Raw genomic sequence first — 18759 nt, 5'->3', positions numbered from 1 at the left:
CATGCTGGTTTTATGTATTGTATTGTATTGGGCTGGTTATGACAGTTTGCTTATGACAAGCATGCTGGCTATGTATTGTATTGGGGTTATGACAGTTGCTACAAGCATGCTGGTTATGTATTGTATTGGGGTTATGACAGTTGCTACAAAGCATGCTGGCTATGTATTGTATTGGGGTTATGACAGTTGCTATAAAGCATGCTGGTTATGTATTGTATTGGGGTTATGACAGTTGCTACAAGCATGCTGGTTATGTATTGTATTGGGGGTTTATGACAAATGCTATAAGCATGCTGGTTATGGATTGTATTGGGGTTATAACAGTTGCCTACAAGCATGCTGGTTATGTATTGTAGTGGGGTTATGACAATTGCTATAAGCATGCTGGCTTATGATATTTTATTGGGGTTATGAACAGTTGCTACAAGCATGCTGGTATGTATTGTATGTTATTTTGCTACAAGCATTGGGATGTATGACAGTTGCTACAAGCATGCTGGTTATGTATTGTATTGGGTTATGACAATTACTACAAGCATGGTGGTTATGTACAATTGGGATTATGACAGTTGCTACAAGCATGCTGGTTTATATATGTATTGGGGTTAATGAACAGTTGCTATAAAGCATGCTGGTTATGTATTGTATTGGGGTTATAACAAAATGCTATAAGCATGCTGGTTATGTATTGTATTGGGGTTATATGACAATTGCTACAAGCATGCTGGTTATATATTGTTATTGGGGTTATAACAGTTGCTACAAGCATGCTGGTTATGTATTGTAGTGGGGTTATGACAATTACTATGCATGCTGGTTTATATTATTGTATTGGGGTTATAACAGTTTGCTACACAGCATGCGGGTTATGTATTGTATTGGGGTTATGACAATTGCTATAAGCATGACTGGTTATGTATTGTATTGGGGTTATGACAATTGCTATAAGCATGCTGGCTATGTATTGTATTGGGGTTATACAGTTGCTACAATGCATGCTGGACCTATGTATATTGTATTGGGGTTATAACAGTTGCTACAAGCAAGCTGGTTATGTATTGTATTGGGGTTATGACAAATGCTATAAGCATGCTGGTTATATATTGTATTGGGGTTATTAACAGTTGCTATAAACAAAGCATGCTGGCTATGTATTGTATTGGGGTTAATACAATTGCTACAATCATGCTGGTTATGATATTGTATTGGGGTTATAACAGTTGCTACAAAGCATGCTGTTTATGTATTGTATTGGGCGTTATGACAATTGCTACAAAGCATGTCTGGTTATGTATATTGTATTGGGGTTATTGACAGTTGCTACAAAGCATGTGGTATATCTAATGTATTGGGGTTAATACAGTTGCTACAAGCATAGCCTGCTAGTTATATATTGTATTGGGTTATATGACAATACAGTTGCTACAAGCATGCTGGTTATGTATTGTATTGGGGTTATGAACAGTTGCTACAAGCATGCTGGTTATGTATTGTATTGGGGTTATGACACAGTTGCTACAAGCATGCTGGCTATGTATTGTATTGGGGTTATACAATTGCTACAAGCATGCTGGTTATGTATTGTATTGGGGTTATGACAGTTGCTATCAAAGCATGCCGTGGTTTATATATTGTATTGGGGTTATGACAATTGCTATTACCAGCATGCTGGCTATATATTGTATTGGGGTTTAATGACAGTTGCTACAAGCATGCTGGTTATTCTGTATTGTATTGGGGTAATTATACAATTGCTACAAACAATGCTGGATATGTATTGTATTGGGGCTATGGCAATTGCTACAAGCATGCTGGCTTATGTATTGTATTGGGGCTATGGCAGTTGCTACAAAGCATGTCTGTTATGTATTGTATTGGAGTTATGACAATTGCCTAAAAGCAAGTTGCTGGTTATGTATTGTATTGGGGTTATGACAGTTGCTTACAAGCATGCTGGTTATATATGTATTGGGGTTATAACAATTGCTACCAAGCATGCTGGTTATATATATTGTATTTGGGGCTTATGACAGTTGTTACAAGCATCGCTGGTTATATGTATTGTAAATGGGGGTTCATGACAGTTGCTACAAGCATGCTGATTATGTATTGTATTGGTAAAATGACATGATTACTACCAGCATGCTGTGTTATAAAGTTATTGTATTGGGGTTATGTACAATTGCTACAGAGCATGCTGGTATATAATTGTATTGGGGTTATACAAGTTGCTACCAGCAATGCTGGTTAATATATGTATTGGGGTTATGGGAACAGTTGCTACAAGCATTCGCATGGTTATAATATTGTATTGGGGTTATGACAGTTGAAAACAAGCATGCTGGTTATGGTATTGATATTGGGGTTAATGCCAGTTATGTGTTACAGCAAGCTGCGTTATGTATTGCTATTGGGATTATGACAGTTGCTACAAGCATGCTGGTTATGTATTGTATTGGGGTTATGACAGTTGCTACAAGCATGCTGGCTTATGTATTGTATTGGGGTTATAACAATTGCTATAAGCATGCTGGTTATATATTGTATTGGGGTTATAACAATTGCTATAAGCATGCTGGCTATGTATTGTATTGGGGTTATGACAGTTGCTACAAGCATGCTGGCTATGTATTGTATTGGGGTTATGACAGTTGCTACAAGCATGCTGGCTATGTATTTTATTGGGGTTATGACAAATGCTACAAGCATGCTGGCTATGTATTTTATTGGGGTTATGACAGTTGCTGTAAGCATGCTGGCTATGTATTGTATTGGGGTTATGACAGTTGCTACAAGCAAGCTGGTTATGTATTTTATTGGGGTTATGACAGTTGCTACAAGCATCCTGCTATGTTATTGTATTGAGGTTATGACAGTTGCTACAAGCATGCTGGTTATGTATTGTATTGGGGTTATGACAGTTGCTACAAGCAATGCTGGTTATGTATTTGTATTGGGGTTATGACAGTTGCTACAAGCAAGCTGGTTATGTATTTTATTGGGATTATGACAGTTGCTACAAGCATGCTGGTTATGTATTGTATTGGGGTTATGACAGTTGCTACAAGCATTCTGGTTATGTATTGTATTTGGGGTTATGACAGTTGCTACAAGCATGCTGGCTATGTATTTATTGGGTTATGAATTGCTATCATGCAGTTATGTATTGTATTGGGGTTACAAGCTACACATGCTTGGTTATGTATTGTATTGGGGTTATGACAGTTGCTACAAGCATGCTGGTTATATATTGTATTGGGATTATGACAGTTGCTACAAGCATGCTGGTTATGTATTTTATTGGGGTTATGACAGTTGCTACAAGCATGCTGGTTATGTATTGTATTGGGGTTATAACAATTGCTACAAGCATGCTGGTTATGTATTGTATTGGGGTTATGACAGTTTGCTACAAGCATGCTGGCTATGTATTGTATTGGGGTTATGACAGTTGCTACAAGCATGCTGGTTATGTATTGTATTGGGGTTATGACAGTTGCTACAAGCATGCTGGTTATGTATTTTATTGGGGTTATGACAAATTGCTACAAGCATGCTGGTTATGTATTGTTATTGGGGTTATAACAATTGCTATGTAAGCATGCTGGTATGTATTGTATTGGGGTTATGACAGTTGCTATGGTTATGGTATTTATTGGGGTTATGACAATTGCTATAAGCATGCTGGCTATGTATTGTATTGGGGTTATGACAGTTGCTACAAGCATGCTGGTTATGTATTGTATTGGGGTTATGACAGTTGCTACAAGCATGCTGGTTATATATTGTATTGGGGTTATGACAGTTGCTACAAGCATGCTGGTTATGTATTGTATTGGGGTTATGACAGTTGCTACAAGCATGCTGGCTATGTATTGTATTGGGGTTATGACAGTTGCTACAAGCATGCTGGTTATGTATTGTATTGGGGTTATGACAGTTGCTACAAGCATGGTGGTTATGTATTGTATTGGGGTTATGACAGTTGCTACAAGCATGCTGGTTATGTATTGTATTGGGGTTATGACAGTTGCTACAAGCATGGTGGTTATGTATTGTATTGGGGTTATAACAGTTGCTACAAGCATGGTGGTTATGTATTGTATTGGGGTTATGACAGTTGCTACAAGCATGCTGGTTATGTATTGTATTGGGGTTATGACAGTTGCTACAAGCATGCTGGTTATGTATTGTATTGGGGTTATGACAGTTGCTACAAGCATGCTGGTTATGTATTGTATTGGGGTTATGACAGTTGCTACAAGCATGCTGGTTATGTATTGTATTGGGATTATGACAGTTGCTACAAGCATGCTGGTTATGTATTGTATTGGGGTTATGACAGTTGCTACAAGCATGCTGGTATGTATTGTATTGGGGTTATGACAGTTGCTACAAGCATGCTGGTTATGTATTGTATTGGGGTTATGACAGTTGCTACAAGCATGCTGGTTATGTATTGTATTGGGGTTATGACAGTTGCTACAAGCATGCTGGTTATGTATTGTATTGGGGTTATGACAGTTGCTACAAGCATGCTGGTTATGTATTGTATTGGGGTTATGACAATTGCTACAAGCATGCTGGTTATGTATTGTATTGGGGTTATGAACAGTTGCTACAGCATGCTGGTTATGTATTGTATTGGGGTTATGACAGTTGCTACAAGCATGCTGGTTATGTATTGTATTGGGGTTATGACAATTGCTATAAGCATGCTGGCTTATGTATTGTATTGGGGTTATGACAATTGCTGCTACAAGCATGCTGGTTATATATTGTATTGGGGTTATGACAGTTGCTACAAGCATGCTGGTTATGTATTGTATTGGGGTTATGACAGTTGCTATAAGCATGCTGGCTATGTATTGTATTGGGGTTATGACAGTTGCTACAAGCATGCTGGTTATATATTGTATTGGGGTTATGACAGTTGCTACAAGCATGCTGGTTATGTATTGTATTGGGGTTATGACAGTTGCTACAAGCATGCTGGTTATATATTGTATTGGGGTTATGACAGTTGCTACAAGCATGCTGGTTATATATTGTATTGGGGTTATGACAATTACTACAAGCATGCTGGTTATATATTGTATTGGGGTTATGACAGTTGCTATAAGCATGCTGGCTATGTATTGTATTGGGGTTATGACAGTTGCTACAAGCATGCTGGCTATGTATTTTATTGGGGTTATGACAGTTGCTACAAGCATGCTGGCTATGTATTGTATTGGGGTTATGACAGTTGCTAAGCATGCTGGTATGTATTGTATTGGGGTTATGACAGTTGCTACAAGCATGCTGGCTATGTATTTTATTGGGGTTATGACAGTTGCTACAAGCATGCTGGCTATGTATTTTATTGGGGTTATGACAGTTGCTACAAGCATGCTGGTATGTATGTATTGGGGTTATGACAGTTGCTACAAGCATGCTGGTATATTGTATTGGGGTTATGACAGTTGCTACAAGCAAGCTGGTTATGTATTTTTATTGGGGTTATGACAGTTGCTACAAGCATGCTGCTTATGTATTGTATTGGGGTTATGACAGTTGCTACAAGCAAGCTGGTTATGTATTGTATTGGGGTATGACAGTTGCTACAAGCATGGGTTATGTATTGTATTGGGTTATGACAGTTGCTACAAGCATGCTGGTTATGTATTTTATTGGGGTATATAACAGTTGCTACAAGCATGCTGGTTATGTATTGTATTGGGGTTATGACAGTTGCTACAAGCATGCTGGTTATGTATTGTATTGGGGTTATGACAGTTGCTACAAGCATGCTGGTTATGTATTGTATTGGGGTTATGACAGTTGCTACAAGCATGCTGGTTATGTATTGTATTGGGGTTATGACAGTTGCTACAAGCATGCTGGCTATGTATTGTATTGGGGTTATGACAGTTGCTACAAGCATGCTGGTTATATATTGTATTGGGGTTATGACAGTTGCTACAAGCATGTTGGTTATATATTGTATTGGGGTTATGACAGTTGTTACAAGCATGCTGGTTATATATTGTATTGCGGTTATGACAGTTGCAACCAGCACCCTTGCTATGGGTGTGAACCTTCCTGCTCACCTTGTAATCCTCAAGTCCACACAACACTACAACATGGGGATGCTGGAGGAGTATTCTAACACACAGGTTCTACAGATGATTGGCCGGGCTGGACGACCACAGGTACGTTATTTCTATTTTTTAACCCACATGTAATATTTGCATGATGGCTGTTACGCCAAATTATGGGAGAAATGTTTAAAAAAAATATGTTTGAGAATCATTTAGATAACACAAAAAAAATAATCTTACTTTGAGCTTTGCATGAAATTCACTTTCATGTTTTGTTAGTTTTACAAGCCAATGTGTTTCTACCTACATGGATCTGCCTTTTTCTAGGTTACATGTAATATGAAGTGTATTTCTTCAATGGAAGATTTTTGGTCAATTAATTATAATTTATAGCAAAACATTATTTACTGAATGTTAAATTCATACAGATGATGATCGACGATCCTCAAATTATTTTCATTATTCACAGTTTGACACGACTGCTACTGCTGTTATAATGACAAAGACTCAGAACAAGGTGAGACAAAACTAATGTTTTGTTTTAACTCATAACGTAAAAACCTTTCACACTTTGAAATAATGCGAACTGTATTCTGTTTCATATTAGAAACTTTGCACTGGGGACATTTTTTATGTGTCTTGGATAAAGCAAATTCATCATTGTGTGTGCATATAAATTCATCATTGTGTGTGCATAAATTCATCATTGTGTGTGTGCATAAATTTATCATTGTTTGTGCATAAATTCATCATTGTGTGTGCATAAATTCATCATTGTGTGTGCATAAATTCATCATTGTGTGTGCATAAATTCATCATTGTGCTAATTTGCAATAGTTCAAAATCAATTTGGCATTAAAATTTGATAATGCTTAAATAAGTATACAATTAATTTGTCACCATGATGATTTCTAGTAAAAGCAAAGTATCTTGAAACATATCGGCGAATTTCGCTAAAAATATATCGCAAAATTGAAAAATATTCGATTTTATTTTTAGAATTTCACAAATACTTTATTCAAATAACCGGAGGTCATGTAAAAGTCTATGCAAATACACGGAGTTGAAAAACAAAGATAAAGAAGGAAAAAATCGGGACCGCAGAATTTTATGCAAATAACCAAAATATTCAAATAACCGTTATTTGATTATGTGGAGTCCTCTGTATTTACAGTATTCTGATTGTGCTTAATTGTTCTCTTTGACAGCTGAAGTATGAATCATTATTAAATGGAACACAGCTGATTGAGAGCAGGTAATTGTTAGATTATTGGTCACAGTTGTTAAATAATAGTCAAAATTGATTGTAGAACATTTGTTTAATATAGTTTTATTTCTTTTTTAATTTTTCAGAATTTTGAAATCAGTCATTGTGTTCCATTGTTTTAATTAATATTCTCACCTTATTTAATAATTAATTTACTTCTGATCATTTTTAACAGCCTCCACAAGCACCTGATAGAACACCTGAATGCTGAGATAGTACTGCAAACTATTAGTGACATGGCTATAGCAATGGAATGGATCAGACACACCTACCTCTATATCAGGGTGATGAAAAACCCTAAACACTACGGTCAGTACCCTATCTCTGTGGTGATGAAAAACCCTAAACACTACGGTCAGTACCCTATCTCTGTATCAGGGTGATGAAAAACTCTAAACACAACAGTCAGTACCCTATCTCTGTATCAGGGTGATGAAAAACTCCAAACACTATGGTCAGTACCCTATCTCTATATCAGGGTGATGAAAAACCCTAAACACCACGGTCAGTACCCTATCTCTGTATCAGGGTGATGAAAAACTCCAAACACTATCTCTGTGGCAGGGTGATGAAAAACCCTTAACACTACGGTCAGTACCCTATCTCTGTATCAGGGTGATGAAAAACTCCAAACACTACAGTCAGTACCCTATCTCTGTATCAGGGTGATGAAAAACCCTAAACTTTACGGTCAGTACCCTACCTCTATATCAGGGTGATGAAAAACTCCAAACACTTAACCCTATAAATTAGGATGTAAAACATTACATGCACATTCATAATTTAGTGTAAATCAATCTTCTTTTGTGGTTAGTAGTGATTTCGATTTCAATGCTTGTTGCAGAGATTTAGTTTTTTGGGATTTGAAATTGAATATAGTAATTCTAAGTCTGTGTGTTCCTTAAGTCGGTGTTGTCTGTATTGTTGATGGTGAAGTGTAGAGTTGAGTTTATGTAGAGTCAAACACTAAGTTGTGGTTTCATCGCTTTATTCCAGATGACAAAGTATGGCCCAGTACTCATGGTCGAACACTGGGGGAAGTGACCACTATAAACTGGTTTTGATGGCATTTATATAAGCCAACATGTTCGTGTTGAGTAATATCTATAAATCAATGTTATTTTTTTTTATTAATTTATTTTTTATTCATTTTCAAAAGTTTTGTACATACAAATACAATACAACATATTTGAACGATGTATGTTGGAGTTAATTAAGTTAATACAAAAGTAGTCATGTATACTCATAATATACATCAATCAATGGACAACACATTTACACTAACAAACTCACTGATAATTTATAGAGGATAAGTTTTCAAAATTGATATTTTAAGGTTATATACATTGTTAAGTATCGGAGAGATGCAGAACACACATACATACAAGGTACCTCTGTCAAACCTAGGTCAAATATTTATTTTACAAGTTTTTATTGGTTTTTGTGTATGTTTTTAATGTTTTAAAATTTAAAATTGGAGACAAAGTTGTATTTCTGTTAAGACCTGTTTTGTTAAAAGTAAGATTAAGTTGTCTAAATTAAAATGTGAATGTTTATTGTTAACTTTCTTGCCAAATATGAATTCTTGTTTACTGAATCTAAGTACTAGATTTTTTGTAATAATTGCTATTCTCAGTTGTTCTATCAGATTTGATGTTTTATCACAGTCCCATAGTATGTGTGTTATGGTTTCGGGAGAAGTTCCACAAAATATACATATGTTATTATCCGCTTTACCTATTCTTAGTAAAAATGTCTTAGTAGTCAGGATTCTATGATTTATACTATATTGTAGCCACTGAAGTTTTGAACTTGTACAATGTTATTTTTAGTTACATCAAAACCTGACCGTTGTACATGATTCCTATAGATACAAGGCATATATACACTCCTTTATATGTTCTATTAAATAACTTTCATTGATGTCTGGACAACTTGACCGGCGATACGTGACATGTCCCTAAGGATACAGACAGTTAAACATGACCAATATGATACACATATTACAAATATACAAATAACATTTCTAAATTTAAATTTTCCATATTATATCACATCACAATATTAATGTTATAAATTTTATCACATTAGCAATAATTTGATATAAAAGATTATAAAATTTCCAACACTGGCTACTAGCGATTTCCATTTCAATGCTTGTTGCAGAAATTTAGTATTTTGGGATTTGAAATTGAATATTAATACTTTTTGGTGTAATTGTGGAAGATATCAATTTCTGGAAATAAGTTTGGTTGTTTTGCATGTTCAAGATGATATTACACATAAATCCATATTATATCTTTCAGGAATGCCAATTGGCCTTACAAGAGAGCAAACAGAGACTAAACTTCAAGGTATACTTCCCTTTTCATATATGAGCTGCATATATATTGTTGACACCTGCTTTTGGCCTGAATATCATATTCAGCCCATGGAACTTCAGGTAAAGGTTCAAAATCCACTGCAAGTTTGTCTTTGAAAGGTTTTCTCTGGTGTATGGCAGCTTGCGAATGCATCTCTCATAATGCTAAGTGAGTTAGCTAATAACTACTTCAAAAGAGCACTATTCAAAAGGATTTTATAAATTCTATAAAGGGAAATAAATCTGCCAAATGGTGATAATAACTGATTATCTCGGTAAAGAAACATCTGATACTGCCCAAAAACAGTCATGATCAGCAATACATACAGTAGTTTTCCACCATGTATTACTCACTTTTCCAAAATTTTCTTCCACTGGTAGTCATTTCCTTTCCTTTAGAACTTTGCATGAGGAATCTGAATCAACTAGCTGGTATCCAGATGATCAAAATGAATGGAGAAACATTTGATATTCAAAGCACAGGTAAGGAATTTATGACAAAAAATGATCACAATTGATATACAATATAACTTGTATGAAGGATATATCATTGGGACTAGCATATTTAGTTGGTATCAGACAGGTATTCAAATTCAACAGATTTTAATTACAGTATAATTTAGAGGGGAAATGCTATACAACAAAGCTGGAAGAGACGTGGATCCAGATTAGACATAAACTGGATTCGACAGATTTTACACAGGTTAGAAAATAACATATGACAAATGACACCATATGAAGTTTTAGGTTGGCATCTCTTCATTGTTCCGTCCATTTGTCCCTCCACACATTGTCTTCACCGTTTTACTTCTCTATTACACAGTTTTCTTTTTACTCAAACATTTATGATTGGTGTTACAGAAGCAGGGCGACTGATGGCAAGGTATTGTATCGCCTTTGAGACAATGAAGAAGTTCTGTGGTGTGACAGGGGAGGAGAGCATCAGCGACTTGGTATGGACATATAGTTGAATTATTTAGCTTCAACTTAATCATATCTTAGCCTGGCTGTATGTCTTTAAAATGTTGTGTCTTTGAATATTACAAAGTTATCTTATGTTATTTTGTGGGAGTAAATTACGTCATTTTCTCTAAAATACTTATATGATGCATACAAAATTATGACTCGTAATAACAGAACAAAGCTGCTGTCGACAACTACTGTACACAAAAGGACAGATAACTCTATAATATTAAAATACAGAATGATAAGTTAACTAGATAAAAACATGTCTTTACAATAAAATGAACAAATGGCATTGTTTTTTTTTTACTTTTAATAGCCTATTTATTTATAAATTTTATTTAAAATCTCAATAATCACCACTTCTGTTAACCATGTGACAATCATGTGCCATATTAATTCTATACTATTTTAATTGATTGAACTGTATTTGTTTAGCTGATATATGAGTCATTCTCAAAAAAGTAGACAAATGCTGTCCGAGCGACTTTTGCATGAAATCTTAAAATAATAAACATGCCAGTAAACCAGAATCTTCATTTCAAGTTTAATAAGATACTAACATAAATAAAATAATTTACTCTGAGATTTTATTTTTAATAAAAATGTATTTTTGATAAGTTTGAAATGTTGCATTTGTTAAAAAGTCTGTGTCCATCAACATTATTTCATTTTTAATCCTGGTTATATGATATTTTCTAAATGTAATATATTTCAAAACTGTATGGGATTTTGGAGATATATATGCGATGATGAATAACAATGATTTTTCCATCTCTAAAGCTTGAGATTGTAGCTGGGAGTGAGGAGTTTATGGAAGTCCAGCTGAGGGTGAATGAGAAAAAGACCCTGAATACATTGAACAGGGATAAGAATAGGCTGACTATCAGGTAGTTATTTTCCTCTGTAACATTTAAACCATAATTCAATGTTGTACTGGCCGAGTGGTTCTGTTGATTTTATATAATACAATCATCAATGATTGATATTGTTCTGCGCTATCAATGGTATACAATAAAAGCAATGAAAATTCATTTTACTGAACTATATCAAAATATATGTTCATCGTTGAAAGAAGTTCATACAAGTGTATAGTCAATTTTCTCTCTGGGTGATGGTAATATTTTTATGCCCTGACGATGAAATGGAAAGAGGTTGGGGACATATTATAGTGTTAACCATGTCTGTCCAGTTTTATTCCATCCTGCTTTGATATACTGTAAGCTAAACTATTATCATGTGCAATTTGATCTCTAATATTTTGTGGGTGACTAGATTTCGTGAAAATAAATCGCCATGAAGACATTTCAATTACAACAACAAATTAGCCATTCTTAAAACTGTGGAGTGCAGAATTATATATAAATGCCTCTGAAAAAGTTGTAAGATCGGAAAACATAAAAATTAAGTTACCATGGAAATACGTTGATTTTTTGTATTGGATGGAGGATGATATCTTACAGATATTCCTTATCCTTAATTTGTCCATGGTCATTGTTCAAATGGATAACCTTACCCGCTTTCAAGGTCATAGAGTTGATATATGGAAATTGATTCTTCATTTGCCAAAGTGATTAAATGATTAAGACAACTTTAGTTTTTGTTTTCTGTCAAAAATGTTGGGTATTTTATTATTATCTCTGAAGTGTTTCAGGCTATACAAGTTTTTAGATTTTGGATGAGTTGTCTTGAAAAGCAGTATTAATATTTTTAGGTTTCAATTGCCAGGAAAGATTAAAACAAAGCAAATGAAAGTCAACTGGTAAGGAATTTTATGTTCTTATTTTATTCTTTTGAATTAGTGTGTTTATCTATAAACTGTGATTTGATAAAAACAACAAGTTCATATAAATTGAAGAAATCTGTTTTGATGCAACTGAATTACTTTAAATTCAATTCCAGAAAGTCAAGAGTGATAGATATGTAAAACTTTTTTCTGAATATTAAGGAAATCATGTTTTTATTGGTTTCATCTATGTTTCTCTCTGCATGATTTATAAGAATGACAGATTTCCTGCATTAAGCTGGTAATTATTATTTCTTTTTATCTTCAGCCTCATGCAAGCACAACTTGGTTGCCTCCTTGTACAGGATTTTGCTTTGCAACAGGATACCACCAGGATCTTCAGAGCTGCCCAAAGACTTTCTAGATGTATGTTAATTCTTCAGAATTTAAATAAGTCAATACATCAATATTTTATAAGGATTTGATATTGCGTAATGACAAACATTTCTGAGTAAGTGATAAGTTTGAGCCGTCAGATTTTTTAGTGTCAAATTCCACGTTAAGATCGCACTTCTTATTTTCAATTATTGTATTTCAACACTGTTACTTTGGTTTGAATTGATTGGTTTAATGTTCTATCAACAGCCAGAGTCATTTCAGGACATGCAAGGTTTAGAGGGTAGAGGAAAGCTGGACTACCCAGAGAACAATCAAACAACTGCCCTATATGAAATTAAAAAACTGCCCTACATGGGATTCAAACTTGCATCCCAAAGGGAAGGGATGTCGTAATGTGTTTTTTCTGTCACCACAACCTCTACAACTGTTAAGATATCATTTAATGATTTTGTATTTGATGTGTAGGTCTGATGGAGGTACTTTGGATACGAGACGACTACCAGGCATTCCTGAGTGCTGCACAGCTGTGTAAAGCAATTAAAGCCAGACTCTGGGAGAACTCTAAACATGTTGCCAAACAGTTAGAGAGGATAGGTTCAGTATAAAAAATAAAAATATTGAAATTTAAAACTTTAATCAAGAACATGTTCAAAATGTCTTAATAGGTCATCTGAAATGATGCTGACATGGTCTAGACAAAATGTTGTTATTTTTCAGGTGGATTCAAAATTGAAGATGGCCACCATCACACCATATCTACTTAATTTCCAATACAACTGTTGCCAAGGTTGTCAGATGACCGTTAAGGCTCTTAGGCCTCTTGTTCTTAAGTGATTCTTAAATTCAACTCAAATCATATATGAATATTTCTTTAATAGCCAATGATGTCCTATACCCATGACTGTTTAGTTTGAGTTTAACTCAAATTTTACCAAAATAAAAACTGTTTTATAAATGGAATATAAATCATGTTTGCACATGCAGGTCCAGCATTGTCAACAGCTCTTGTAAATGCTGGAATCACAAGCTTTCAGAAGATTGAAGAAACCAATCCCAGAGATCTAGAACTTGTAAGAAATTATGGAGCTGCCCTGTTTTTGCTGTTTCTGTCTTCATTTCCTAACTGAATAAGGCTGTGTCATGCTTACCTGTATATTGCAATCTAAATGCTAAATTGCAGGTTGCATCACTCAAACCTTTTCGGCTTCTCCTTAAGATAATGAATTAAAACCAATGCAATAGTTCCAGTCTGCATAAATATCACTAAAATCGAAATGGAAGTTTGATACATGCAATTGAATCATACCAGATTTTAATTAAAGCTTATCTTTTGGTTTAGTTCTCATTTAAAGTTTATTCTTGAAATATTATTATAGTAATTTAACCGACTATTTGAATTGTTTTTATCTATATCTGAACTTTTTTGTTTTCTACATTATAGATTGTCAACAGACACCCTCCATTTGGTAACCAGGTGCGAGACTCAGTTACATATCTCCCAAAGTATGAACTTACCATGGAACAGGTAAAATATCTCACTTACCTCGGGGAACAATTTATAAAATCTCTTGATGTCGTGTTGGATTTTACATTTTAATGTTGTCTGCAAACAGTAATCATATACAGTTGAAAGTCTCAGGACACAAGGTAGCAAAAATGTTTTTTATACAGAGGTCAGTTATAATGTGATCAAGTTCACCAAATCAAGTTGATGAGTCTGTCCTTTATAGACAGGTGTCCATTAATTCTGTCATAGCAGGTTTGTCTGTATTTACAGTGGCCATAATTGGCCAAGTAGTTATGGGGTTCCGACATATTACCACTGGTCCTCCACCTCTTTGTTTCGAGTTAGAATCCTACATGGGGTAGTTGCCAGGTAATGACCATATATCTATGGGTAGTCTCCACCTCCTAAACTAACTGGCACATCCTATAATGAACCTGAATGTGATTAAATTGATTGCAGTATTTGACATGTGTCTGTCTTTCGAAGGAGAAAAAAGATGATATATCTCTTTTGTTGGACTTCAGGCAAGTGCTAGTAGCATGCAATGCTCATCTTTCCAAGAATAAGTTGAATATTGTACAGCTTTGTCCTTTTTGCAGTCATCTCCGTTATTATTCTGTCTTAGCTTATTACGGAGTTAGGGAAGGTATCAATTGTGATGTTGATCATTATTTTGTGAGCAAATTCACATTGCACTGTACATCTCATAAGTTTATAATACAACATGTATATGGAGACCCTTTGGATGCAGTAAGGTTAAATCCTTCTAGCTTTCCGTCATGTTCCCTCCCATTGTATTATGTCCTGTTCCTTCTTGTTCAGATTTCTTATGGAGGCATTTATGAGAGTTCTATTTGTATTATTAAATATGATTTGAGATTTAGTAATTATAAGATGTAAAGACATTCATATTTATTTGATTGCAAAATTCACCTCCATTTTAGGTGTCACGTTACAATGTTGACACAGCAGAGATCCTGATACACCTCAGCATTGCTAACCAGGAAAGTCTTGAGACAAAGAAGACAGCCTCACCCATGCATACCAGTATTTTACTGGTAGCTAACACTGACAACAAAATCATCTTCAGACGCAAGCTCATGTGAGTGAAAGATAAGATGATGAATATATGCTTAATAGGGATGAAAATCATCAGCCGATTGGCTGATTTCAGCGTTTTAGACTTTCAGAAAACAGCTACCTGGTACATGTAATTCCTTTTTTCATAAAAAAATAAATTCCAGTCTTTTTTAAGATTTTCCATTTTCATCTCTGGCTTAATTTAAACACATTGGTTGCATAGATCATGGTCTTTTATTATGTTAAAATTAAAACTGAAGTTGAATGTCAAAAAAGAATAATTCGGGTGTGTTTCGTTTACCAATGATCCAAGAAAAAAAATGTTACCGGTATATGACCATTTTATAGTTATGATAATATTTATCACCTCAATCTTAATTTTGTCATCAAATTCAGTTTGAATACACCTTTCAAGTACTGGAGTAACATTTTGGTTTTTTTCACACTTTAGAAGATAGACAGGACAATGAGATTTTTCAATAAATATATAGGCTTACTGTTGAATCTGAGGAATTCAGTTGGAACTGTAAAGGAATGTGAATTTTATTATTAATTCTCTTCTTAATCCTTAAGGGATTCATTTTTACTGAAAGAAGCAGGCTTCACCAAAAAGCTGGAGGTTCAGAGGGCTTCCACAGGGTCCGATTTATACATCCACCTCATCAGTCAGGACTGGGGTAAGTCTATAACCAATGGGTGTTCCTTTTATGTTGTTGAAGGAATAATCTAATGGCAATAGTGTATTTGGATGAGGTATGCACCCCAAATTGTGTTGAATAGAGCAACTTAAGGTTCCATGATTAAGTTCTTGCCTCTAAAGTTTTTGATTCCTGAGCTTGGTTTGTGTGATACTTGATTGTGAATCTGATTGCATGTGCCACCATTTGCAATTTCCCTTTTACAAACACATTTTCCATATGAAAGCACCAAAACAGAAATTGAGTTATAGGTTTGCTAGTGTGAGATTTGATTTCTTTGTTCCCATAAACTGAAAGGACCTTTGGCTGGTGAGACAAGAGATATATTTGAAAATTACATTTTTAGCCCACCATAATTAGATGGTGGGCTATTCAAATTGCTTTTTGTCCGTGGTCCATCCGTCCGTCCATCCGTCCGTCCGTCCGTGAACATTTCTTCTTATTGCTTTTTCTGACAAAGTACTGAAGGGATCTGTCTCAAATTTCATATGTAGGTTTTCCTAGGGACGTAGTTATGCATATTGCGTTTTGGGACTGATCTATCAGGTGGCCATCTTGGATTTTGATAGTTTAAGTTTGTTATCGCTATTTCTCACAAAGTACATGTACTGAAGGGATCTGTCTCAAATTTCATATGTTGGTTCCCCTAGTTTTGCATATTTCGTTTTGGGACTGATGGGTGAATAAGATGGCCGCCAGGCAGCCATCTTGCATTTTGATATTTAAAGTTTGTTATCACTATTTCTCAGAAAGTACAGAAGAGATCTGTCTAAAATTTTATTTGTAGGTTCCCCTAGGGCCCTTGTTGCGCATAAAGCATTTTGGGACCAATTGGTCAACGAAATGGCCGCCAGACCGCCATCTTGGATTTTGATAATTTTAAGTTTGTTACCGCTATTTTTCAGAAAGTACTGAAGAGATCTGTCTCAAATTTTATTTGTAGGTTCCCCTAGGGCCCTAGTTGTGCGTATTGCGATTTGGGACCGATTGATCAACAAGATGGCCGCCAAGGAGCCATGTTGGATTTTGATAGTTGAAGTTTGTTACTGCTATTTCTCTGAAAGTACTGAAGCAATATGTCTCAAATTCTATATGTAAAGTATGTTTGAAAAAGTTTGAAAAGTAGAGAAAATATTCATCTTTTCATTGTCAAACATAGATCATTCTTTTGTGGGCGCCAAGATCCCTCTGGGATCTCTTGTTTCTAAATTTTTGTATTATATGTCATATTTTGTTTCGTATATGAGTGTAATTCATAAATGTAGTTTATCAGTAGTACTTTAAACTTTCAGTTGGACTGGATGTTGAAACTACCTATTCTCCGTACTACCTGGGGGCCACAAGGATTTCAAATGTTCCATCAAAGGTAGGATGTGTAACCAGACAGGAAACTCAGTAAATATATGTGCAAGTTAGTTATGAATGAGGAAAATATGATGATAAAAATTTGAACTTGAAATATACCCACAAATATTGAAAATGATGGCCAGCTTAAGAATCAGTTATTTTCATCTGGTAATAGATAGTCATTTAGAATTTCCCTCTGGGGTTTTAAATACTGTAAGCCAGCTTTCTTTCACATGCGATTTTCTTTCGAGTGCAATTTACTTTCGCGAATTTTCGTGATGCAAGTGAATTCGTAAAATTTTATCTCTGCGATTTAAAATATACATCATTGATACTGATAGGAATGTCCTGTCAATTTTCAAATCTGCAAATGTAAATATACTCAGGAACTTGTTTTGAAATGGAAAATCACAAACTTTAGTAGCCGCGAAAGATAGTTGGTTTGTAGTAACACATCTCTGTGAAATGAAATGTATGGTAAAACTTTGGTGTAAATGGTTTAGATCCTGACTTTCCACAGGGTGATGGGAGCAATCAACAGCTGAAATCGGGTGGTGGATCTCTAGGTGAGATAATGTTGAGAAGTCTATCTAAGCATTTCAATTTGTTTATTATTGTTCATATTGAAAATAATGATGGCTAAAAGAATCATTATTAGTCTATAATTTTATGTATACATGCATGTTGAATGAAGATATCTGTTGGGAAAAAAGATGATGCCTGCAATTTTGACAATGCAATTTTATTTTAACTCTTAGATTTAATATGGTATGTACAAATTATAATTAATTACACATTGTACATAAACATGCATTTCAGACAAAAATTTAAGGATTTGAAGAAATCTTGTTAAATAATCGGGTAATAAATAATCAACAGTGTTGCCTTTGTCATGTAATGGTACTGCAGATACATGTATCATTGATAATTACTGGTAAGTGCATTTAAGCCCTTAATATTAGTACATGTACTCCTCCAAAAATCTGCTGAGCCACAGGTGGACAAACTCTGGGCGGACTGCGGCCGTGTAATCATTGCTGCTACAATAAGTCTCTGTGTGGACACAAATGTTGTAACTCCATGACTAAGGCAAAGCCCCAGACCACTCCGACCCCAAGGACCCCTGCTGTAACCAAACCCAAAACAGGCAGCATATGTAGCTACATATCTGGCCTCAAAAACAAACTTAACATGCTCCCGAATACACCGAGTGCCAAGAGGATCAAGGTACGTACATATAGATAAACTTATATATGTATTTGTGTCCGATGTCTATATAGATTTGAGAATGCATTGGATTATCAAAAGTTTTAATCCTAGCCTGAAT

General features: G+C 34.9%; 1 protein-coding gene across 1 annotated transcript in view; it reads left to right on the top strand.

Annotated features, from left to right (window-relative positions):
* LOC138306961 (probable ATP-dependent DNA helicase HFM1) overlaps window positions 1–18759 on the top strand; it is a 39941-nt gene that overhangs the window by 13990 nt on the left and 7192 nt on the right. The window contains exons 16-33 of the mRNA XM_069247557.1: window positions 6049–6194; window positions 6553–6600; window positions 7292–7338; window positions 7526–7659; window positions 9657–9704; window positions 10112–10195; window positions 10574–10665; window positions 11459–11565; window positions 12390–12437; window positions 12730–12827; window positions 13266–13394; window positions 13785–13870; window positions 14242–14325; window positions 15252–15409; window positions 15961–16064; window positions 17378–17451; window positions 17953–17998; window positions 18430–18659. Of these exons, the coding sequence (XP_069103658.1) occupies window positions 6049–6194; window positions 6553–6600; window positions 7292–7338; window positions 7526–7659; window positions 9657–9704; window positions 10112–10195; window positions 10574–10665; window positions 11459–11565; window positions 12390–12437; window positions 12730–12827; window positions 13266–13394; window positions 13785–13870; window positions 14242–14325; window positions 15252–15409; window positions 15961–16064; window positions 17378–17451; window positions 17953–17998; window positions 18430–18659 (1763 nt within the window). The remainder of the gene's footprint in view (window positions 1–6048; window positions 6195–6552; window positions 6601–7291; window positions 7339–7525; window positions 7660–9656; window positions 9705–10111; window positions 10196–10573; window positions 10666–11458; window positions 11566–12389; window positions 12438–12729; window positions 12828–13265; window positions 13395–13784; window positions 13871–14241; window positions 14326–15251; window positions 15410–15960; window positions 16065–17377; window positions 17452–17952; window positions 17999–18429; window positions 18660–18759) is intronic.

The sequence above is a fragment of the Argopecten irradians genome, chromosome 14 (assembly GCF_041381155.1).
Source record: "Argopecten irradians isolate NY chromosome 14, Ai_NY, whole genome shotgun sequence".
In the NCBI taxonomy this organism is placed as follows: domain Eukaryota; kingdom Metazoa; phylum Mollusca; class Bivalvia; order Pectinida; family Pectinidae; genus Argopecten; species Argopecten irradians.
The sequence above is the reverse complement of the archived record's forward strand: the minus strand, read 5'-3'. Positions and strand labels throughout refer to the sequence as shown.